Source organism: Heptranchias perlo, chromosome 6, assembly GCF_035084215.1.
Source record: "Heptranchias perlo isolate sHepPer1 chromosome 6, sHepPer1.hap1, whole genome shotgun sequence".
Lineage (NCBI taxonomy): Eukaryota > Metazoa > Chordata > Chondrichthyes > Hexanchiformes > Hexanchidae > Heptranchias > Heptranchias perlo.
This window is the reverse complement of record NC_090330.1, coordinates 22,199,549-22,224,031: the sequence shown is the minus strand read 5'-3', so window position 1 is coordinate 22,224,031 and position 24,483 is coordinate 22,199,549. Positions and strand designations below refer to the sequence as shown.

Genomic DNA, 24,483 nt, shown 5'->3' with positions numbered 1-24,483 from the left:
TGGCAATTCAGTATTCATCACAACTTGGGCAATGCACATGAAATTTTGAGTAATATTAGCATTTTTCAAAACAAAACATTTTTTTTTAGTGATTCAGACAACAAATTAGTGTTCAGAGCTACAGCCAAACAATTCAAAAGAACCCAAATTAAGCTTGGTGTTTTTTAAGTTATTGATCTAACACAGCAATGTTTAGAAAGTATAGATGTTTGCTTACATAACAAGAATCACTGCACTTCAAAATAATTAATTGTATATGAAGCACTTTGGGATATTTCCGAGAGACGTGAGAAGGTGCTATTTAAATGCAAGTAGTTTTTAAGTAGAATATACAGAAAGTTCTCAACGTGTCTGTTTTTATTAGAAACCAGTCTGATAAATAAAAGTCACTAATGCGGTTTGATTAAAATCTAATAAAAAGTAAATTATTGAAGTGACAAGTAAATGTTTATAGAGAGATGGTAGACAGACAGCATTAGCACTGGTGATATAGGGGATAAACAAAATCTAAACTCTGGAATCAAACAGTAAGCCAACACGATCATTACAGATTGCATTTTAAAAAGTCCTCAATGTTTACAGCAAATGTCAAGTTGGAATCTTACAACAAGGTACACAACAGAGGGTAGAATTTAAGGCACTTTTTAATGTCGATAAAAGAGAGAATGCAGACCTTCTTGTGGGAGTTGCCAAAGGGCCGATATCTGTTATCATTTATAGTATTTGAAAGATTGGCTTCATGTGTGCAGAATGCATTTTCATTTCAGAAAGACATGCATTTAAGTATGCAGTATTTAGTACTTTCATAAGAAGCAATGTGTACCTAATCTTTGCCAAATGCAAACATGCATTTTATTGTTTTAACTACCAAGTATGAAGGAGACTGACATAGTGGAGAAACAAATTAAAAGATAGGCCGTGGGATACTTGTGGGCGAGCACTTAGTATGTTAATCTGGAATTCTTCTCTGTGCTATGTTAATAGAGGAGTTAACCCATTTATTTAAAAATGGTTAATGTGTCCATTAAGATTCTGGAGACAGGGACATCAGACGAGTGCATTGGCATTTGTCCACTGCTTACCCTATGGAGTAACTTCAGAGCCAAGGTATCTCTGTGCATAAAGTTCTGCACTATTCAAGATTTAACATGAGGTAACTACTTTCCCCCTTGATGCTTCAGTTATCTAGATTTAAGAATAAAAGATACTGTACTTTAAATCAAAAAGTTATTATAAGATTGTCACAGTAAACCAACATGTGGCTGAGCTGCTGATCATACATTGCAAAAAATCATTTATTATAATATTGAGACAGTGCAGAAAAGAGAAAAAATGTTCTAGGCCAGCAGTAGTGCAATAATTATATATGACAGTTAAAATATAAAGTTTAGAGAGTTTAGTTTAATACTTGACTACACTCTATGTATGAGTTCTTAGAATTCTTGGTTAATTTGTTGGATGGAGGACTTCATAGTGGCAGAACCTTCTATCTCAATTTCAGGAGAAGTTAGTCAGCAAGAAGACCTATCCTGAATAGTAAAGTGCAGCTCCTTAATGGCCTTTGGGGAGCAACTTTGACCAAGTTGTGTTGCTCAACAAGCTGATGGAAGAACTGAATGAAGGCAGCAACTGGGGATAATGCTAGTGATAATTGAGAAAATAAATGCATTTTTAAGTTTAAACTTCCTAATCAGAATTTCAACCAAACCAAACATTTAGGATGCAGTTATACTAGTTGGTACTGGTTTGAGACTAGTGTCTGCTCAGTTGGACTGTAGTTAGTGTGAAACCAAAGTGATGTAAGACTGCCTCATAGAGGCACTTCTTCTGCACCTGATACTTAAACACTGGATTTTCTACACAGAATTCAGGAAACCACTGTAGTTCTGCCATAGTTCGAATTAGGAATCAAAAGGTTTTAGAATTTTTGCTTACTTCAGTGTTTTAGCTAGAAATGCTGTGGGACGAGACTTCTGCCTATGTTAACCTCATCCCAAATTGCAGGGAAAGGAACATTTTGATCGTAAGGGCTGGCATTCACTCCAATAGCATTGAACCTGGAGCACCCACCCTGCACAGTCAGAGGGATTTCTGAGCAGGTGCCCATCTGCTCCTTTGGGTGCATGCATTTGGCATTTATGTTTTGCCATAAATGTTTTGCCTGGTTTTTGTGTGTCAGTGTCATTATGTTTTGTGTTTTTTTTAAAACTTAGCCTAAGTAAAAAGATTTGCAGATCCGCCTTCAATGCTGCTCATCTGACCATATCCAAATAGTAATTTCTCTTGGATTGATTGTCATTCGAACATGGCATTGTGGGACCCACATATGTCTCTGTACAGCAAGAATACATACTTGTCACTGGCTGTACTGGAAGGTGGATTAGCAGCATCTATGGGGAGATCAGGATCCTGACTGTTGCACCTCAACAATGATGTTATGATGGGAGGGTGAGGGTTGGGTGGGGGTGCGGGTTGGCCTCACCACCATCAGAAATTGTCTTTGGGGCCAGAAAGGAGCGGAAATCTGGTGGAAATAGGTCTCACTCAAAATTATTGCCTCTATGCTTCCGAATTCCACCCCCCCCCCAAATATTTCTACCATGTTATTTTTTACAAACTGAATTTTTAACTGCTATATGTTCTCAACATACTTTTTTGAGGGTACAAAATCACCCTATTATCACCAAAAGTTCCCTTTGCCTCCTTGGCAGTACACAAAGTGTGGCCAGATACGTGACCTCCTTCTATACAACCTGCCACTGCCAGTCCAAGATTGGCTGTGAGAATATACCAGAGATGAATGTCACTTGAAGTCTGCTTCACAGTTTGTGGGGAGACACCTGCCGTCTTCTTGGCCCCACAAACAGCAATACAGCGGAGTCCAGTGGAGTAGGGAATTGAACCTACAGGATATCACTGCATGGTTCAACACATTGGTGCTTCAATGTGATACATCATTGTGACACTTAATTTTTAACAATGACGTATGCATAACTGCTAATATTTTTGCCTGGAAATATATAAATCATTATTTCCTTTAGATTTTTACTAATGTTTTAGAAAACAATATATCAGTTTCAAAACAAGTCTTTATAGTGTTTAAGAATATTATTAGAGAGTTAAATTATGAGGACAGGTTGCATAAACTTGGCTTGTATTCCCTTGAGCACAGGAGATTGAGGGGTGATTTGCTCGAGGTTTTGAAAATGTTAAAAGGATTTGATAGGGTAGATATGGAGAAACTATTTCCTCTGGTGGGGGATAAAGAACAAGGGGACATAATCTTAAAATTGGCGCTTGGCCATTCAGGAGCAAAATCAGGAAGCAATTTTTCACAAAAAAGGGAGAAATTTGGAACTCTCTCCCGCTAAAGGCTGTGAATGCAGGGACAATTTGATCTTTCAAGACTGAGATAGATGGATTTTTCTTAGGTAAGGGTTTCAAGGGATATGGAACAAAGGCAGGAAAATGAAGTTGAGGTGCAGATCAGCCATGATCTAATTGAATGGCGGAGCAGGCCTGAAGGGCTGAATGGCCTACTCCTGTTCCTAATGTTCCTATTACAAATATTGAACTATGGTGATATTTTTAAGGAAATTGATTGTGCTTAGTTTTATACTATGACCTTTAGTTAAAATTCTAGGATGCTAATGATGTTAACGAAACCTATGTTGCACATTCCTAATGTGCGCCTGATTTGGTATCTGGGCCAAAACATATTCAGAAATTAACAAAAGAGTTAAACATTTCTAGTACTGTCTCCATCTACAATCTTACAAGTGGTGTATATGCATCACTTTAAAAATAATTAATAAAGCTTTACATTGCATTTATATGTTGAGCTTAGCAATGGAAACAAGACTGAAACGATAGGGTACTACAGATAGCATGTAGACTTCCACTTTCAATGGCTACGATATTTCTTAGGAAATATTAACTGTTCCTCCCTGATTTTTACCCATATAAATTATGGATTGTCAATTACATTTTTCCAGAGTTCTACAGACTCACTCAGGAACTCAGGTCATTAGCAAAGGCTACATATATGAGCACTGATAGAATAATCAATAACTTAAAGAAACAAGCATTGCTAATATAAGGATTTATCATATCTTCTTAATATAATTCCTTTATTATTATTCTCAAAAGCAATTTGCAAAATAAATAATTTTATAATCTAGTTGTCACATAATCACCCTGTGTCACAGTCCATTGATTCATACTGTCTTCATTCCCTGAATCATTTGCCAGAGTATCCTTTGTTGTTTCCAATGAGTGAGCACTGGTGATGCCATCTGGAGACTGTCTGTGCGAAAATACATGAATTTTTTCTTCTGTTTCTGGTTTCCATGCGTTACTCATTTTTAGGTCTTTTATGTCTGAGTCAGTGTCATTGACTAAAGTTTGGTCCAAATCTCTCATGCCTTCACTGTCAGAGCACTGAAATTCTATGCTTTTCAGTTGGCTTTCCTCTTGGGTAATTTCCTCAGAAACTGTGTAAATCCTATTACAATTCTGCTCTGCATTGCATGGTTTTGTTCTTTTTCGAAAGAATCCTAAATTTTTGATAGAGTCTTTAACCATACTTTTATTGTTTTGCTTTTCCTTGGATAGGTCAGTTGTTTTTGGTGTGGAACCATTGCTTAAGGTATTACCTGCTGCTGGAGTGTCTGATATTTTAGACATTGGCTTCGGACAAACTAAAGATGTTAAATCATAAAAGCTTAACTTGTTCTTCTGTTCATTTGCACATGCTATTTTCATTGTTGAAACGGTCATCTGTTCAGTTGCTCTATCTTCAGTCTTAAATACTTCATTTGTATCTGATATTCTGACTGCAGTACTAAAGCTAGCGGCCTGTATACCAGGAAGCTTGTTTCCTTTCAGAAGACCCAAGACTTCATACCGGAAGCTGGAAATATCCTGTTTCAGTTCCTATAACCACAATAAAAGTAATTTATTTTAAAATTTTCAGTGATGTCAAAACACAGCCAATACACAAATATTTTAACAAAATGATATGGAAATATTCATTCGCCAATAATATTATACTTCTCTGTTAACATCTTGCTACCAGAATCAATGATAATCAGGGAAGCTTCATGTAGCTTAACCATACTGGGTAGCCAGCATGCAACTTTTGTTTTTGTGGGCTGAATCACAAGTAATATTATAAAATTCCACTTTAGCAGTTAACAACAAGTATAGCTAAATGTGAAATAACCTAACTAGCAAAGGAACCTCAACACAAAAGAACTAACAGTCTTGTAACTGCAATTAAAGAAAGCTCTTATTTATGAACAAAAATATTAACTGGAAAATCGGCTGAATGTTCAGAACATTCCAATGCATTATTAAGTCAAAGTCCTGTTTCCAGGAGAATTTTTTGTATGGGAGATCTCTGATGCTGGAGTTCATATATAATGAAGGTGGAATTTTCCTCTGTGTGCCAGGTGTACCAAACCAATAAACATCTTTGTAAAGAATTAGATTACAGTTTCTTTACACCTAATATATTGAACCATAGTGACTGTTGTATTGCAGGTATAATCTATATACATTCTCCCCAGATGAATAGACAATTTTAAATAATTATAAATGGTTGATGCAGTGCTGGTCACCTACTTTATAACTTAGGATGATCAAGGTGAAAAGCCCCAAACTTCTTCTTACCCTTACAGATTAGTTAGAAGCAGAACAAGTGGCAACACTGGAAATTCGACAATCTGTGAACTGGCACTAAAGTATCTCTACTCAGAAAAGGATTGAGGTTTTACAAACTGTGTCCTTCTGGTCCTATCACATAATATTTTCCTTTCAATTGCCATCCTCTGTAACCTCCTTCAGCCCTACAACCCTCTGCGATCTCTGCCCTCCTCCAATTCTTGCCTCTTGTGCATCCCCGATTTTAATCGCTCCACCATTGGCGGCCATGCCTTCAGCTGCCTAGGCTCTAAGCTCTGGAATTCCCTCCCTACATCTCTCCGCCTCTCTACCTCTCTCTCCTGCTATAAGACGCTCCTTAAAACCTACGTCTTTGACCAAGCTGTCCTAATATCTCCTTATGCAGCTTGGTGTCAAATTTTGTTTGACAAGGCTCCTGTGAAGCACCTTGGGATGTTTTACTACTTTAAAGGTGCCATATAAATGTAAATTGTTGTTGTTGTTATCATTGCCAACTATTAAATTATTGCAACTGTCACTGTAATTCTTTTTCTATGCACAGTATTTGGCAAACAACTGTCAGAAAATTACCTTAAAATTCTCTTCAGTCAGCCCTTCTTCAGTTTTGGCATCTCTGATCATTGCTGCAACATATCTTTTCACCAAATTTCTTATAACTTCCTAAAAGACAGAAACAGGCAAAATAGGAATTACATTATTTTACTGATTATAAGGCAATAGATCTAATGTCATACTGTTAGCACTTTTGAACAAAATTTTATGCTAATATGCCTACACCTTTATATAAAATCATCATTTTAAACACATTAATAAAATGTTTGCACATAGGATTTACATTATAATGAAAATGACTCATTTAGTGCATACACATGGCAAACATGCTATCTAGTATAAGAACAGGAGACTGGGAGGAATTATGGGCTCAATTTTAGGGGTCAATTGTGGGTGCGTTGGGGGCGGAGGGGCTCCAAAAATCGCAGAAATCCCATTCAGGTTCGGAAGCCGGCTCCAACCTGCCGACTTCCGAGCTTCCCAGGGACCCACCTGTGTGCGGCGGGCGATCCGAAAACAGAAGTCCCGCCGACAATAAAAGCCGGCGGGATGACAGTTAAAGAGTCAAATGTACCTCATTGAGGTACATAAGGCACTTTACCTGTGATAGATGAAGTAATTGTAATGATTTTTAACTTTCCTGGGCAGCTTGCCCACCGCTTCTGATTCACGCCTGGTTGGGCCGGTTTAGGGAGAAAGAAACTAAATAATTTACAAAAAACACCATAGAAGGAAGTTAAAACACAAAATGAACCCACCTTTGCACCCTGCTCCGAAGTCCAATGTCTCCTTCTCCGATCTCCCCCTCTTCACCACCCCCCCCCCCAATGTCCTCCCAATGTCCCCCTCTCCCCCCCGATCTTCCATTCACCCCCCGATCCTCAGGTCAATCAGGCTGGCTGCCGGGCGTGAAACCCTGAGAGAAACGTTAATCATCAGCAATCAACATGCGATGGCGTCGGAAACAGTAAGTTTTGTTCATGCGGGTTTGCCATGTGCACCTTTACCCTCCCACCGTTGCCAACCCACCACCATTGCAAAGTCAACCCCTATGGGTTTGTTGAAAAATTCTAACTGGAAAGTGGTGATCTGATTGAAAATCGATGAAGAGTGCAAAATTTCTACTAAATCAAAGAACATGCACCGGCACAAGAAATGTGCTCATCGGGCATGTCGGGAAGAGAATGCCAATTTGCTGCTCCCTGTGATTAGCATGAACAGGGTGTGCTCCATGCATGGGTGAAGCACAGGCATTGGGCTCACACCCAGTCACCCCAAGAAATGTGAGATCTAGTGCAGGCTTTAATCTCCCAAGTCACTTTAAAGGAACTTCACTGCCTACTTCTGGTCCACATTCATTACTTGCAGCTTATTTTACAGTTAACAGATGTAATACAACAATCCAGTACAAGAGTTCAAATTAACAGCCTGCTGCTTAGATTGTAGCAGTGGCAGTCTTGCCCTTCGTTCCCCATTATTCCAAACACGCATCACAGTAAAAAAGTTCTTCATAATATATCTGTTTTAAATTTATTTCTCACTCATTTAAATGTTATGTCCTACTTTTCAGGCTAACTTTGAAGTAATATCCTGGGTGTACCTTATCTGTATGTTGTATAAAATTTGTAAAGCTCAAAGAGGCTTCTCCATTAATTGCCTTCTTTCTAGATTGTACAGCTTGAGCTTCTGTAACTTTTCTTTATAGTTCATCCCCTTTATACCTGAGCTCTTTGTACTCTTTGCAATGCAAATACATCTTTTGTAGCATGGTGATCAGAACAGAACACAATTCTCAATCTCTGGTCTGATGAGTAGATTGTGAAACTTTGCCTAATTTCTGTACACTTTATTGTTCTGGCTCTATATCCCAGCATTCCAATAGCTTTTTAAATTGCTTTGCTATATGAAAGTCAAGATTCTGCTGTTATTCTTTTTCTATAACATCACAGTGTTCCTTATGTTACATCATCAAATTGCATTTATACAGTTGCTATAATGTGGCAAAACATCCAAGATGCATTATAAAGAAGGATCGGATACCAAGCAGGAGTATCTGAGGAGGGTTGGGAGAGGTGACTGAGGTGTCGATGACGAGGTAGTTTTTCAGGAGGACTGGTAAAAGTTGAGAGATATGTTGCAAGGCAGAGGGTTCCAATGTGCAATGATTGAAGGCTCTGCCACCAATGGTGGAGTGGACGGAATGGGGTAATCACAGAAGGCCAGTTCTGCAAAAGTTATGGTGCATGAAAGAACATGAAGAATATTTTAGAGGTAGGAAGGGGCAAGGCCATGGGGGGTTTTATAGACAATGTGGACTTTGAAATCAATGTACTGGCGACAATGAAACCGTTGTAGGTTGGTGAGTACAGAGGTGATAGTGGAACGGGAGTTAGTGCAGGATAGAATGTGGGGTGTGGATGAGTTAGAATTTGTGTAAGATGGAGCTTGGGAAATCAGCAAGGGGAAAGTAAGAGAAGCTGAGCCTGGAAATGACAAAACCATGGATGATGATTTTATCAATGGTGTGGGCAAGGTAGGGATGGAGGCAGGCCATATTGTGGAGGTCTAAGTAGGTTGTCTTGTTGATGGGCTGGATATGTTTGCTCAAGGTCAGAGGTTGCGCACTGTCAGATTCAGTCTGATCGAGGAGCGGGGAAGAGCGATGCTGTCATTGGCTAAGGTGCAAATTTTCTGGGCCGGAAAGGGGGGACTGCAAAGATTGCTTCAGCTGGAAGAAGCTCTGGCTATAACATGCTCAATGGTGATGGTGTCTACATGTACCTCACTGTGGTAATCTTCCCCCACTGAACTGACTTTGGGTGGCTGGCCAGCAGAATGTGCTGGCCGGCTGGCCTATAGTTCCGACAGGAGGTCCAGTCCATTCTGAGAGCCAGGCCTCATTAGCATCAAGACTGCGAGCTATGGCTGGAGATCGAGCGCAATAGGGCAACCCGTTGGCTCCGTGCCGCTGCAATATCAGGCGGCCCAGCTGGCCTCCGGATCGGAAGAGAGAATGTCCATGGGGTGACCCGATCTCGGGGGGTGGAGGGGTGCTGGAGCGGCAGCAGCCCAAGCTGGAATTGTGGAGCCTGGAGTAGCACTCTTGAAATACTTACCTTTGGGCTCCTCTTCGGTCGGGCCGCCAGCTGATTTGGGGCATTGGAGTTCTTTTGACATCCTAGGACTCCGATTTAAATATCTAAATGAGCTGTTTGCCCTCTTTAGACGGCCACAAAACAGTGGCAACTGGGAAATATGTTATTTCATGCCATTTTCGGAGCCCCACCATCCTGTTTCCGCCGGGTGGGAGGCCTGAAAATTCCTGGGTGCACTCTGCTTGAGCTTTAAACTGGAGAACTGCACCTGCCCTGCCCCAGCAATCACCTCGACTTCCTGTCCTAGACCTTTTAAATAGCCTGGGTGCACCCCCAGTGTAGGCCTGCATACTGACAAGGCCTAACACCTGCAGGAGGGCCTGGAAATACCGAGGGCGAAGCAGACCTATTAGGTGTGCCTGGGTCTGTACGGAGAGTTGCTTGGGGAAAGGGAGAGCAGGCATTCTGCCTTTGGAGCAAATGAACTTCCTTTGCATCCGTCCTTTGGTCCTGTTCTACCCCCTCTAAAAAAAAATTAAACTCAGCAATGTACAAATGAAATCCGACGTCCAGATTTTTAAAATCTTCCTACCAAAAACCCAGGCAAAAAATACAACAAACTAGAATTCACCAATAAATCATCAATCCAGCTCACAAAAATCCATTAGTTTGGAATTTTTTTGCAGCTGCTCCCACTTCTCTGCAGTAAATTTCCCGGAAGTGCACCGGAAACCTCATTTAAATGCGTTAACAGGGTTCTGCCACACTTCTGGCGAAGTTGCAACAGCAGCTCTTAGGAAATTCTTGGTCTTTACACCATACAAGAAACAAACATGGGCAGTTCCTATTAACGAAACAATGGTTTACACACGTATGAGATCTATGGTAGCACTTCTGTGAAAATAATATTAGATAAGAAAGGAAGGAGAGATATTTCTCAGTCTCAGTGTAATCATGATTACTTTATTAATTTTGCTGTGGCCGAAACTAAAACATACTTTAAAGATTTCCCTTACCTGGTACTGGTGATTTCGTCTCAGATTGCTAGCGGCACGCCTCTTCAAAAAAAGAGAAAATGTACAAATTGAGTAAATAACCAAAGGAATATACTTTGAAAAAGCAATTGAACATTTTAGCATTTCAGATATTAATATCTGGAAAAATATCCAGAGAGAAAATACATTTCTTACCCCAAGGGACCCAAGACTTTCAGGTTTCCTTCGCTCTTGCTTGCAGAAAATTTTGAGGCATAAATGTCTTTTAATCCATGTTAGTAAGTACCACACAGATTTTGGACTTGGAATAATGTTAAAGGGAGTTGGAAGAGTTCCACCTTCTTCAAAATAACTCATCCAAAGCTTTGTCCTTGCAAATTTCCACTCAATATCTGCATGGTCCTGCATAAATCAATCAAATCAGAATGGTGACATTTGTAAATAGTCTGTTGTAATATGCATGAATTGCAGACTGCCATACCAATTTGTGTTTTACCGTTTAAATATAAACGGGTGCCAGAACCACCACCAAAAATGACTGTTAATTTATTTCTTTGTAATGGTTTATCATTTCCATATTTTTCTGTCATTTGTGTTGAATTTAATTTGTAATCATGTTTTAAGCCACAGGGTAATTCTATTTTGATAGCTCCATAATAGCAAATTCAAATTGGTTTAGTTTAAATTTAAATAAAATAGAAAATATTGGAAATGTACTGAGCTAAGTCAGTCTATGAAAGAGAAAAATAGGTGAATATTTTGGTTAATATTAGAAATGGTCAATTGGGTCAAATTTGAAATGTTAATTTCTCTTTTAAATGCCAATCGGCCTGTATGCATTTTCTGTTTTTATTTCAGATTTCCAGTATTTAATTTTTACTTCTTAGTTTATGCTTAGTTGTGCATAAGAGTCTGTGTGTATATATATATATATATATATACATATATAAGATCATATTTTAAATTATTCCTTTTATTAATAGTAGAAAATATATAGGAAGAACTCACCGCAATAAGTTGATATGAATTGTTCATCATAGCTATCAGCATGTTGAGCAAAACCACGAGAGAAATAACATTGTATGTCCCAAACATGGTGGCACCTACAAACTCTGTGAATTCATGGCGAGCCTTCACATTTGTCACGTATAGGTTAATGAGACCAAATATTGACCAGAACAGCGATTGGAGAGTTTCAAATAACCTGCAAAATTAAAGATTTGACCATCTAGTCAGTGTTCAGTTTACTCTTCAAAAAATATAAAATCCTGAACACTTGGCATGTTTCATCAGTTTATAAAATAAACAAAACAGCAAGTAATTTTAATTTATCAAAGCTGCCATAAAAGGACAATAACAATAAGGCTGGTGGCCAAACAACTAGCAGATTGTTCAGTTACTCATAGTTTCAAACATGCAACAAAATCAGCTAATTATGGTTATACATTAAATTATGAAGATTCAACGTCAAATGAATGATGTTCCAGACCTTTAAACCCATTCATAGAATCACAAAATCGTACAGCACAGAAGGAGGCCATTTGGCCCATCATGCCTGTGCTGGCTCTTTGAAAGAGCTATCCAAATCCCTTTTGAAAGTGACTATCAAATCTGCTTCCTCCACCCTTTTGGGCAGTGAATTCCAGATCATAATACCTTGCCGTGTAAAAAAAAATGATCTTCATCTCCCCTCTGGTTCTTTTGCCATAGCAGGGGACTTCTGCACAAATTCCATGCTGCAGGTTGTTTTTAACCATCAGGTCTAAAGCATAAAACATGACAACAAGAGTTGACTCCCTTAATCCCTTTTCTTCTGAAGGCATATGAATATGAATTCACGGACAGTGGTAGCACTCTATAACCTCACCCTATTAGCAATTTTTCATGTGTGAGACTGGGCAATGAATGTCCATGGGCTATTTGACTGCAGAGGAAATTACAGCTGAGCTGAATAATATCTACCTGCAGGAGCAAGATTAATGGGAGGATGTTGAAAATTTGGCTAGTTGCTCCAATTTAAAGGCATATCCAAACTTAAAGGTGAGTGGCTGTATATGGCAGCAAATATTGTTTCAACCTTTATAAAATTTAAAACTGAACTTTAAAATATTTCTCAGCTTATTCCCAGATTCGGGGTGGGGGCCAGGACTGCCAGGCAAAAATGAAGTAAAGGAAAGTCCAATGGGGAGGTAAGCAATGAATTCTGTGGATAGTAGAGCACCTGCCCTCCTGTTTGAGCGCTGGCAAAATGCTGCTGCATAAGGTAGATGTGAGAAGGGTTGCCCTGTTTGGCACTTCAAGACACCTTTCCCAAAGGGCAGCAGCACATGATTCCTGGAAGCAAGTGGTGGCCAGGGTCAATGCTTCCGAGACATGGAGACAAATGCAAAAAAAATGGCACACTTTATGAAATCTGACAAGGCAAGACTACAGCATGGTACATGTAGACAGCTGAAGATTGCATGCCATGTAGTGTCAACTGTTAACCTGTTCCATACTTACTGCTTGCACATGCCAAGCTCGCATACAAACTTAACAGTTCTTTCACTGCAACAGTATGGCAATCCTTTAAGATGCAACATACAATTAAAAATGTTGCCACACTCACAGCTTCCAAGGGTATCACACACTGTGAAACAACTTAGCTGCATCATGCGTAGTCACTTACTGATACTGAGGTTGGTTGCAGGTTGGGAACAAACCTGCATGTTTGTGCATGTGCATGTGCTCATTCAAATTCCAACATTTCAAGACCACTTTTCTGCTTATACAACAAGATGGCACATCGAGGACACAAATTTGACCTAGAGAAGGGCCTCCTTGGTGATGCATAGGTGGCGAACGTACATGTTCCCTGACATGTCTAAGCAGTTCTGGTGGGGTCAGAGGAGCAGTATAATTGAGTAATGGCAGGTCTGCCTAAATCCGCCTCAGGTGCAGGCAGACCTCCCTCCGATCACTACTCTGCAAATCCTCATTATCTTTATGCTTCCTGAGAGCAACAGGAATTCTCAGCGAAATGCCCACTGTAACACTTTAGGGGTGCTTAAAATTAATTTCATGCTCCCTGCAATGTTGCAATTCAAATAAATCCAAAAATCGAAACTGAAAAAAAGTAAAAAAAAAGAATAAATTAAATGTACTCAACAAAGCCCAAAAATGAGACCAAAACATTCCCCCCCACCCCCCACCTGCCACAATACTGATTCAAATGTATGAATGGTACATCCGAGTACAAAATTTCCCGTATAGTTTACTTACTATGTATAGACATAGCGCTAATTTTCCTAGTTTATGCTCCATTGTCTACCAGCAATGCACGTCAGAAATTCGGACACAATACCGGAAAATTACACCCGTGTGCTTAATTGGTACCTGAAACTTCACATTGCAATTTGAAAGAAAACAAAGTGCTTACGTTGAAAAGGCATTGTTCTGTTTTTCACACCTTATTCCTTTGCAGTTATTTGGTTCCTCTGCTGCATTTGTCTCATAGTAAAAGTATAACTGATTCAGGCCATTTGCAAAAGCCAGCAGCACCAGACAGTATATGAATAAGAACTTTAGAATATCCAAGAGCATACGTCCAAGAGATATTTGCAGAGGTCCCAGGTGAGAGTTAGCAGTGAATAGTGAGATTAGGCGAAGGGAACTGAAGATGTTTGCAATAGCAAATAATGCCTCAGCAACTAAGGTGGGATGCCACATTTCCCAGTCCTCACGTTGGCGTGAACCACTGTACTTTAAACAAAATAATAGTGTCAGTATAAAACATGAATCAACTTTGTTTTTCTTAATAATTGAGCTTGATAAAGGTCAATGACAATTTATTTGTCCAGAAAATAAAATATTCCATTGTATAAATCAGAAAATGATCATAATAATCCCTGTTTAAAGAAACAATGTTTGTTTTGTTTTATTGACCTATGCAGTCTAAATATAAAATCTACAGTTATTAGCATATATCAGATATCAATTTCAAAATACAGGAACACAATGATTTGCAGTTTAATTATTGTCATCAACACGGATATCCAACCCAAAAAGACAGTCCCAATGACTGCCTTTGCTTACTGTTTTACTGATCTATTGGAGCAGATGTTAAGCATAGTATCTGGGTGCTTACAGGTACTGTATAGTGTATAGATTGTATTTTTAGACATTTTAGACATTTTTAAATTCAAAGAGATATCTTATCTCTTTGAAAGCATAATTATCACTGCTGTGAAAATCATTGTGTTTTCAATTGATCTGGAAATGAAGGGTAATCTTTTCTTCAAACTCCTGGTTAATTACAGGATACTGTTAAATGGAAAATAGAATTCAAAATAAAAGATTTGATAGATGACGAGTGTTTGACTTCTCAGAAGTATAATTCTATATTTTAATAAGACAGTTTTGAGCAGCACTGCTTAATCTGGTTACTTTAATACCCTCACATCTTGATACTTTAGTTGTGCTACAAGGTTAGAAATCTAGATGTTGGAATTACACAGTTCTTATTTTTTTTTGTCTGAATCCCACTAAAACTTTTTCATAACCACCTCCCCTTGACATTCAACGGCAATACCATCGCCGAATCCCCCACCATCAACATCCTGGGGGTCACCATTGACCAGAAACTTAACTGGACCAGCCATATAAATACTGTGGCTACGAGAGCAGGTCAGAGGCTGGGTATTCTGCGGCGAGTGACTCACCTCCTGACTCCCCAAAGCCTTTCCACCATCTACAAGGCACAAGTCAGGAGTGTGATGGAATACTCTCCACTTGCCTGGATGAGTGCAGCTCCAACAACACTCAAGAAGCTCGACACCATCCAAGATAAAGCAGCCCGCTTGATTGGCACCCCATCCACCACCCTAAACATTCACTCCCTTCACCACCGGCGCACTGTGGCTGCAGTGTGCACCATCCACAGGATGCACTGCAGCAACTCGCCAAGGCTTCTTCGACAGCACCTCCCAAACCCGCGACCTCTACCACCTAGAAGGACAAGGGCAGCAGGCGCATGGGAACAACACCACCTGCACGTTCCCCTCCAAGTCACACACCATCCCGACTTGGAAATATATCGCCGTTCCTTCATTGTCGCTGGGTCAAAATCCTGGAACTCCCTTCCTAACAGCACTGTGGGAGAACCGTCACCACACGGACTGCAGCGGTTCAAGAAGGCGGCTCACCACCACCTTCTCGAGGGCAATTAGGGATGGGCAATAAATGCCGGCCTTGCCAGCGACGCCCACATCCCGTGAACGAATAAAAAAAATTAGTTAATGAGGCTGCTATCAGAAGGTCTGCTAAAGAAATGTCTGCAAAGCTTCATTGTTGTCCTTCATTCGTTCTTCTTTTGAGTTCTATTTTTCTGTCTTCCCCTTGTCCTATTTCTATCACTTGTTTCTCTTCTCTCTCCCCTTCACTTGTTTCTCTTTTCTCCCTCTCTTGTCATTCTCATTCAGTCTTGTGTTTTTCTTTTCTTTCATTTGTTTCTCTCCCACCTTCCACTTGTTTTCCCTTTCTCTCTCTTTTTATTACTGTTTCTCTCACTTTCTTAGCTTGTTTTTATATTCCTTGTTGCTCTCCCTCTCCTCCTTCATTCCTGTTTTTTTCTAACTCTCTTCTTGATATTTTTCTCTTTCATCCCTGTTTCTTTCCTCTTACTTTGTTTCACTTTCCTTTTCCCCTCTCTTCATTTCATTTTGTCTTCTTTGTTACCTAATACTCCTTGAGCAAACTAAAATTATACAAGAGCAGTTCTGTTGCTTAGAATTTTTTTTTTTTTGCAGTTGTAAACCTGGCTAGAATCAAGATTTTCATTCAATTGTAGCTATGTATTGCAAGTAGTTATTTATCTATTAAGGTTTTTGCTAAGTTGCAAAGTTCTGTTGCTGAGAAGAATGGGAGGAGTTGAAAAGGAATTACCTTAACAAAAGCAACAATTTTAAGAGAAATTGTTGCTAGGTATAAAGAATTCATTACAAAATCCATAAGGTTCCACCAGTCGTGTATGTAATCCTGAAGTCCACCGTCCCACATTTGCTTTATTTCACCCCAAATGAAACCTGTTGCCAAACAAAAGAAAGGCATCTCAAAATTTACTCATAAATATTCTTTATTAAATCGGTATTAATATGTTTGTTGTTATTCCAGGAACATTAGAAATTCAAAATTGGGAAAAGACCCACAAATTGCCCCTTATTGATTGATTCAAACTGATATTCCTGCCTTCTCACTTTATCTTTCTACCTGTTTGAAATTTCTCAAATTATAAGAAAAGACAACACAATCCTATTATCAGTAATTTATTTAATAAGCAAGTTTTCTGTCAGTGCAATATTATGAGCAGACTCAGCAAATCTAAAATTGTGGATCAGTTAAACAAAAAATCAAGCACACATGAACATATTGTTTTAGGACCCAATGGTTGACTACTTCTGTTATTGAATTCAAAAGAACAGGGGATATATTTTGGTCTTCAATGTTTGCTGGTAATCTGGCAGTGCAGAATGTCTGTCCATTATAAAACCTGTCTGATTTTCATTCCACTGTTTTCAATGAAATGAAAATCAGGTTGGTTCTATAGGAGGCGGCCGATCCGCTCTGACAGATTACCACGCAGGTGGCAAAGATGGAAATCTATCCCTATATTTTTTCAGCCTGCCATGCTAGAATTTAAAGTTGTGTTATTTTGAAAAAAAAATAGTTAGACAGGTTTTATTTGCAAGAATATAATTAAATAATTTTAAAATTAATTTTATTATCAGGCACCTTTGTGTTATGTTGTTCTGCATTTTCTAATCATGCCAATAAAGTACATTTGTTTTGTGAGAGGTTCCTAGCCATTTAATCTGCATATTGGAGAAAGTATACATCTGTGTCTTTAAATGTACCCCTCAACATTTATGTACTTTTAATTATTTTGAAAGAAAATTTATTAACCAATTTTAGTCTGAATATAAAGTATCCATTAAATTCACGGATAGATGCATCAACATATCTTCAGTTAACACATCAGTGTAAGTATGGTGTCTTACACTGCATTTAAAGCAATGTATCTAACCCAACTCTCAATCATGTGGGTGAGATAGGAGATGGAATGAGGCATAATATGTGGCCAGTCTCCTTCATTCAACTATAGATCCTGTGACAATACCGGTATAACTAAATAATGATCTTGAAGCAATGGGGTCAATTTTCCAAGTACATGTCGGCAGTGACAAGAATTGAAGTCAATGGACGAAACGCATGATTTTCTTGATATGTGCTGACAAAGGAAATGAGCCTAAAGAAATATTTCACTATGTATAAAAGGTACAATTGTCAAGAAAGAAGGAACAGGTATAAAAATATCTTTGGATAACTACAGTCCTGTAGTGGGGGTATGTATAATTATGGAGATCAGGGAAGCACGGAGCAACAACAATGTGGTTCTAATTGGAGATTTTAATTTTCAGTAGGAGAAGCAGAACAGCTCAAGTAGTAAAGGCATGGAATTTCTAGAATGTATTGGGGATAGCTTTTTAGAAAAATATGTTTTAGAACCGACAAGGGAACAAGCCATACTAGATTTATTGATGAGAAATGAACCAGAATTAGTTAACATTCTGAAGGTAAGGTGCATCTTGCAAATAGTGACCATAATGTAACTAGGTTTGAGAGGGAGAAGGGAGAATCACAAACCAAGATTTTAAATTTAAGTAAGGCAAACTTCAATGGGATGAAAAATTAATTAACCACAGTAAGCTGGGTAAGAACTCTGAATGGGTAAACCTACAGACCAACAGTGGAAAGTATTCAAATAAGTTTTTGGTATGATACAAAACCAGTGCATACCCCTAAAAGACAAAGGCTCCACTTGTGTAGTTAAGCAACTATGGCAAACAAATATCAAGCTGAAAGAAAAGGCTTACACAAATGCAAGGAAAAGTGGAAATCGAGCTGACTGGGACAGCTATAAAAAGCAACAAAGGGATACAAAGAAAGTACTAAGTGGTGCAAAAAGGAAATATTTAAAAAAAATTGCAGGGGATATCAAATCTAACAGCAAAATGTTTTATAAATATATTAAGAGAAAGAGAGTAGTAAAAATGAATGTGAACCCACTGAAGGCAGATGCAGGCAAGACTATAAAGGACAATATGGAAATGGCAGATTTGTTAAATGAGTACCTTGTATCCGTTTTCACAGTGAAGGAAGAGGACAAAGTACCAGCAGTACAAGGGAACCTAAAAATAAGTCAAGGGGAGGAACTTAGTGGATTTAATATAAGTAAATAAACGGTAATGTAGAAAATAATGGGACTTAAGATAGACAAATCCCCAGGACCTGATGGTTTTCACCCCAGAGTATTAAAATAAATAGGTGAGGAAATTGCGGATGTAATAGTCATAATTTTCCAAAGCTCTCTAGATTCAAGAATTGTGCCTTTGGATTGGAAAATTACAAATGTTAATCTATATTTAAGAAGGGAGTGAGGGAAAAACCAGGTAACGACAAACCCATCAGTTTAACATCAGTTGTGGGGAAGTTACTTGAATCTATCATCAGAGACAGAGTGACTGAGCACTTGGACAAGTATGTGCTGATCAAAGAGAATCAGCGTGGAATTGTGAAGAGTAGGTCATGTCTGACTGATCTAGATGAATTTCTTATGGTCATTAGCATGGACAACGTCCATGGTCTATGGGTGTTGACTATATAGACTTCCAGAAGACATTTAATAAACTAAGAGATTATTAGCAAAAATGAAAGCGCACAGAACTGGAGGTAACCTTGTGACATGGATTGGTAATTGGTTGGGAGGTAGGAGACAGAAAGTAGGGATAAAGGGAATGTACTCTGATTGGTAGGATGTGACAAGTGGTGTTCCCTAGGGATCTGCACTGGGGCATTTGCTTTTCACCATATATATCAATGACTTAGATGAAGGAATAAAGAGTTATATATCCAAGTTTGCAGTTTACTCTAAGATAGGTGACACAGTAAGTTGTGTGGATGGGAGGAGGAAGTTATAAAGGGACAGGGACAGGCTAAGTGACAGGGCAAAACTATAGAGATTCTATAAACAGATAATTACTACTGACTGATTTGTTACAAAACTTAATGGTTAAACATGACTCTTATTTAAGGCTTGGAAATTACTCAGTGGTAATAGTTTATGAGCACTTAACATGGTCATATAAAATTTTGGTCTGCTATTTTAGTGGAGGCACTAATGCATTTAAAACAAATGGGTTAATGCCTCCAGGAAAATATGAAAATGTTAAGCTTTGTGCACTAATATTTCACAGGGTTATTTCTAGGCCTCTGCTACTAATGATGCAACTAATGATTGTTTCGAACAACTATCAAGGAATATTTTCAAGCAACTATCAAGGCCTATAAATTGAGCATCCATTTTTCGGGTGCTAACTGGCATGTTAAGCCTCCAATACGGCAGGCAGGAAGTGTGCGCACATTTATGGCCGGAAGTGCGCTGCCAACCTTTTTGGGAAAGGAAAAAAAAGGCATCCAGGCCGAAGCCTGAAACAGGCATTAGAGCATTTGCATTTGCAAATAAGGGGTCGGTACTTCAAGATTGGCTTCCCTGAGGCAGCCGGCGCCAGTGCCGGCTGAACTCGGTAAAACCAGACCTTGGGACCGCCTGCTACCGACAAGGTAAGTTTTTCACGATTACTTACCTGAATGTGGAGACAGGAGGGCCACGCCTGCTCCTCCCGGCCTCACATTCAAAGAAAGCTTGCCACCGCTCCCAACCGCTCCCCCCCCCAACCCTAAGATCACCGCCCCTCCTAACTCCTTCGTGGCCTCCGATCCCCACCCCCAGCCTCCAATCCTGACTCCTGGCCTTTGATACTACTCCTGTGGCTGCTCTTCTCCCTCCCCGGTTCTGATCCTTCCCGTGCCCCCCCCTGGCCTTCGATCCTTCTCTCCAGGCCTCTGATCTCCCCTCCGGCCTCCTATCTTTCTTTCCCAGATTCACTTACTTGAGGGCCGCTGCAACGCTGGCAGCAGCTTGATCTTTGTCTTCTCTTTGCCGGCTGGCTGTTCTCGCCATGCCGGCTCCATTGTAATGAGGCCCGAAGCCCAATATCAAGTGTGCCTCGGGCCTCACCATTCAGGTGCAGGGCATAAAAATGAGTGCCCCCGAATTTCTAGGCCCAAGTTTTTAAACAGAGGTCAGCTCATATTGTATATGACAATAAATTGTTGAAATCAAATGAAAAAACTATAAATTAAACAAAACTACGGCTGGCTCAGCCTCATCCCCATGGCAGCCCCATATCACATTAGGAAGTTACCCATTCAGCCATGTATACAGTCCTTCACATTGCCAATTTTTCTCCATTTTCTTCCCTCCTCCTCTCCTGAAGACATTGGGGTAGATTTTCTAATTGCACAAAACTGGCACTGGAAGTCAATGGAATTGAAAATCAGCTGGTTTCTATAACGCCAGTTTACGCATGGGTGGCAAGCTGAAATTATACTTCATGCACTCCTGCTGAAGTATAGATCCACAAGTGTTTTCTATGCTCTGGTACCTCACCCAAAAGACCATTCTCCATGTGTAAAGCTAATCAGTTTTGGCATGGTATTCGACTGTGGTACGCATTACAGTTCAACCAGATTCTGTAATCATCTGAGGTTCACACATTCAAACTTTCCAACAGGACTCACAGGATAGTGATCAAGACTAGGAACCCTTGCTGACTTTCCCTTCCCAATCCCAGGGTGCTGACACCAATGGCAGTGCTCACTGGCACCTGGGCTGAGATAACTAATTCAGCTCAGAACAGTAATTGAACCTGGAACTTTTTTATCTGCATGATATGGTTTACTTACACTCTGTCTTGCACTGAACTGAGCCATCAGGTATTCTATATTTCAAATTGGTTTAAAATTTGACGATGACTTATAGAATCATAGAATCATAGAAGTTTACAACATGGAAACAGGCCCTTCGGCCCAACATGTCCATGTCGCCCAGTTTATACCACTAAGCTAGTCCCAATTGCCTGCACTTGGCCCATATCCCTCTATACCCATCTTACCCATGTAACTGTCCAAATGCTTTTTAAAAGACAAAATTGTACCCGCCTCTACTACTGCCTCTGGTAGCTCGTTCCAGACACTCACCACCCTTTGAGTGAAAAAATTGCCCCCCTGGACCCTTTTGTATCTCTCCCCTCTCACCTTAAATCTATGTCCCCTCGTTATAGACTCCCCTACCTTTGGGAAAAGATTTTGACTATCTACCTTATCTATGCCCCTCATTATTTTATAGACTTCTATAAGATCACCCCTTAACTTCCTACTCTCCAGGGAAAAAAGTCCCAGTCTATCTAACCTCTCACTATAAGTCAAACCATCAAGTCCCGGTAGCATCCTAGTAAATCTTTTCTGCACTCTTTCTAGTTTAATAATATCCTTTCTATAGTAGGGTGACCAGAACTGTACACAGTATTCCAAGTGTGGCCTTACTAATGTCTTGTACAACTTCAACAAGACATCCCAACTCCTGTATTTAATGTTCTGACCAATGAAACCAAGCATGCCGAATGCCTTCTTCACCACCCTATCCACCTGTGACTCCACTTTCAAGGAGCTATGAACCTGTACTCCTAGATCTCTTTGTTCTATAACTCTCCCCAACGCCCTACCATTAACGGAGTAGGTCCTGGTCTGATTCGATCTATGCAGTAAAACTAATGGCTTTACATGCATTCTCCTGTTTTTGATAAATTGTTTTATTTTTAAAAGCCTGTTCTCTGGATCATCTAAACCATTAATTTAAGCATAAGGCAATTTATTAGATTATTTTGAATACACTGAAACAAAAATGCAACACAATTCTAAAGCTCCCAAACTCTTGACTCCCCAAGTGTATTCAAATTGCTAGTGTACCTGGCATATATTATTAGTAATGAGTATGTTCCACAAAAACTACAAGAAACAACACAATGTTATATGCACAATAATTATATTTAAGCTACTACTTCACTGTGATCGCTATAGTGTTGTGCATTTACATATTAATTGTCATATACAAATCGGTTACCTAGCACCCAGGGCAGTATCATCCATTCAACAATGGTTGGCGGAGGGCCTTGCATGTTTAAATCTGTTCGATCAATGTGTTGAGATGCCAACAGCAGCAGGAAAAGAAAAGTCAGGTATGATGCAGTATGGCAGATAAACTTAATAAATGGTTTTCTAATAAAAAGGCCTAATGTGCTTTTTGGAGCTACCAAGTAGCACATGGAGAAGATTGGAAATAGTAGTCCGATGCTGATGCAGGTCATGAATTTAACTATCCAGTGTCGCCGTCTCCAGCCGGGAAACTCATCGTACCAGCGAGAAGCAAGGAGCTGCTGACAGTTTGGCTGGGCAACAAACTAGAAGACAAGATAAGAATTATGAATTTTAAAAAATGTAGAGAAAATTAATGCACAAGAGAAAGTACTGAGAAGTATAAAGTAAAATTCATTTTTAAAAAAGACAATATTTCCTTCAGCACAAGTCGGTTAATGTGTAAACCAGTATACTATGATAGTTGTTCCATACATTTCAGAGTTTAAAAAATGGACATTAATGTCTAAAATTGAATTTTACAATGGATCAGTTTCACCCCCTCCCCCTGATATTTTCCCCATCTCTCTTGAAGGCAGTGACTCATGCTAGGATACATTTCCACTGGCATCAGCATCCCAGCAATAAGTGGCTATTCTTAATGTGAGATTCTAGCCAATGAGTATTAGCACTCTCTCTATTCAATCATGGAGGGGATCACAGCAAGTCCAATCCTGTCCGTACCCAACATCCACCTACATGCAACTCCCTGCATTGGATTGTGATCAGCTGTGAGATGTTTTCCCCCCTTCTTAGCCTAGGGATATAGCTACTTGTAGTATTCACACTGCTGTCATTTCTTGAGATTTGGAATAAATTATACTATTTGTCCAAATAATTGAACCACATCGTGCTTCCAAACACAGACTTTAGTCAATACATTTGATTATTGTAGAAAAAAATTTCCAATGTAAAATGAACGCTGAAAATTTACCAACATTATTTTGCATTATGAAACAATACTAAAGGTTGCTGCAACATTGTTGGTTTATCCGATCTGTAGAACAAACCTATTAGATTACACTCTATTATGAAATATTCTGAATAGGCACTTACAAAAAGTTTCCTATTGCAACATTTTTATATTGAAAACAAACTATATTTTTCAGATGGCGAAAATCAACCATCTTCTACATGCATACATTAAGAAAAGTAGGATTTGGAGGAAAAAAGAGCATTAAGTGTGAGCAAAAATCCCAGTAATCACAAAGGAGGATCAGCAGGCAACACACCTTTGGTTCAGTCACATAATAGTGTGAAATTTGACAGATAAATAAAAATTTTGGTATTCAAATTATATGCACTTAAAGGTATTGCTCACCTCACTATATCAACATCAACAACAAAGTATTTTGTCATTATGTTTACAACTAAGTAATTGTACTCAATACTTTAAGAATATGAACTAAAAGAATAAATAAAGGTGGTGTTTAAAGAATATGGCCTAGAAATTCAGCCACGCAGCACTCATCTCTCAGGAGCTAAACGGCCCTCCTAAAACTCCAATATGCAGGCAGGAAACTAACGCTCATTAGGAGCCGGAAGTGCGCCATTCACCATACTGGTAAAGGCTAAAAAAATCGGTCTGCAGTGCCCATGCCTAAAACAGATGTTAGATGCTTTCATATAATCATAGAATGGTTACAGCACAGAAGGAGGCAATTCAGCCCATTGAGCCTATGCTTACTCTTTGTAAGAGCAATCCAGTTAGTCCCATTCCCTCGCTCTTTCCCTGTAGTACTGTAAAACTTTTCCTTCTAGTATTTTCCAATTCCTTTTTGAAAGCCACCATTGAATGTGCTTTCACCACCCTTACAGGCAATGCATTCCAGATCATAACTACTCGCCGCGTAAAAACGTTTTTCCTCATGTCGCCTTTGGTTCTTTTGCCAATCACCTTAAATCTGTGTCCTCTGGTTCTCGACCCTTCCGCCAATGGGGACAGTTTCTCTTTATTTACGTTATCTAAACCCTGCGTGATTTTGAACACTTCTATCAAATCTCCTCTCAACCTTCTCTGCTCTAAG

General features: G+C 39.3%; 1 protein-coding gene across 1 annotated transcript in view; it reads right to left on the bottom strand.

Annotated features, from left to right (window-relative positions):
• Window positions 1-4,170: 4,170 nt before the first annotated feature.
• Window positions 4,171-24,483, bottom strand: part of LOC137322470 (short transient receptor potential channel 4-like) — a 43,309-nt gene continuing 22,996 nt past the window's right edge. The window contains exons 3-10 of the mRNA XM_067985390.1: window positions 22,386-22,722; window positions 16,250-16,389; window positions 13,746-14,068; window positions 11,336-11,531; window positions 10,523-10,729; window positions 10,349-10,390; window positions 6,256-6,345; window positions 4,171-4,935 (exon numbers count right to left, since the gene is read on the bottom strand). Of these exons, the coding sequence (XP_067841491.1) occupies window positions 4,171-4,935; window positions 6,256-6,345; window positions 10,349-10,390; window positions 10,523-10,729; window positions 11,336-11,531; window positions 13,746-14,068; window positions 16,250-16,389; window positions 22,386-22,722 (2,100 nt within the window). The remainder of the gene's footprint in view (window positions 4,936-6,255; window positions 6,346-10,348; window positions 10,391-10,522; window positions 10,730-11,335; window positions 11,532-13,745; window positions 14,069-16,249; window positions 16,390-22,385; window positions 22,723-24,483) is intronic.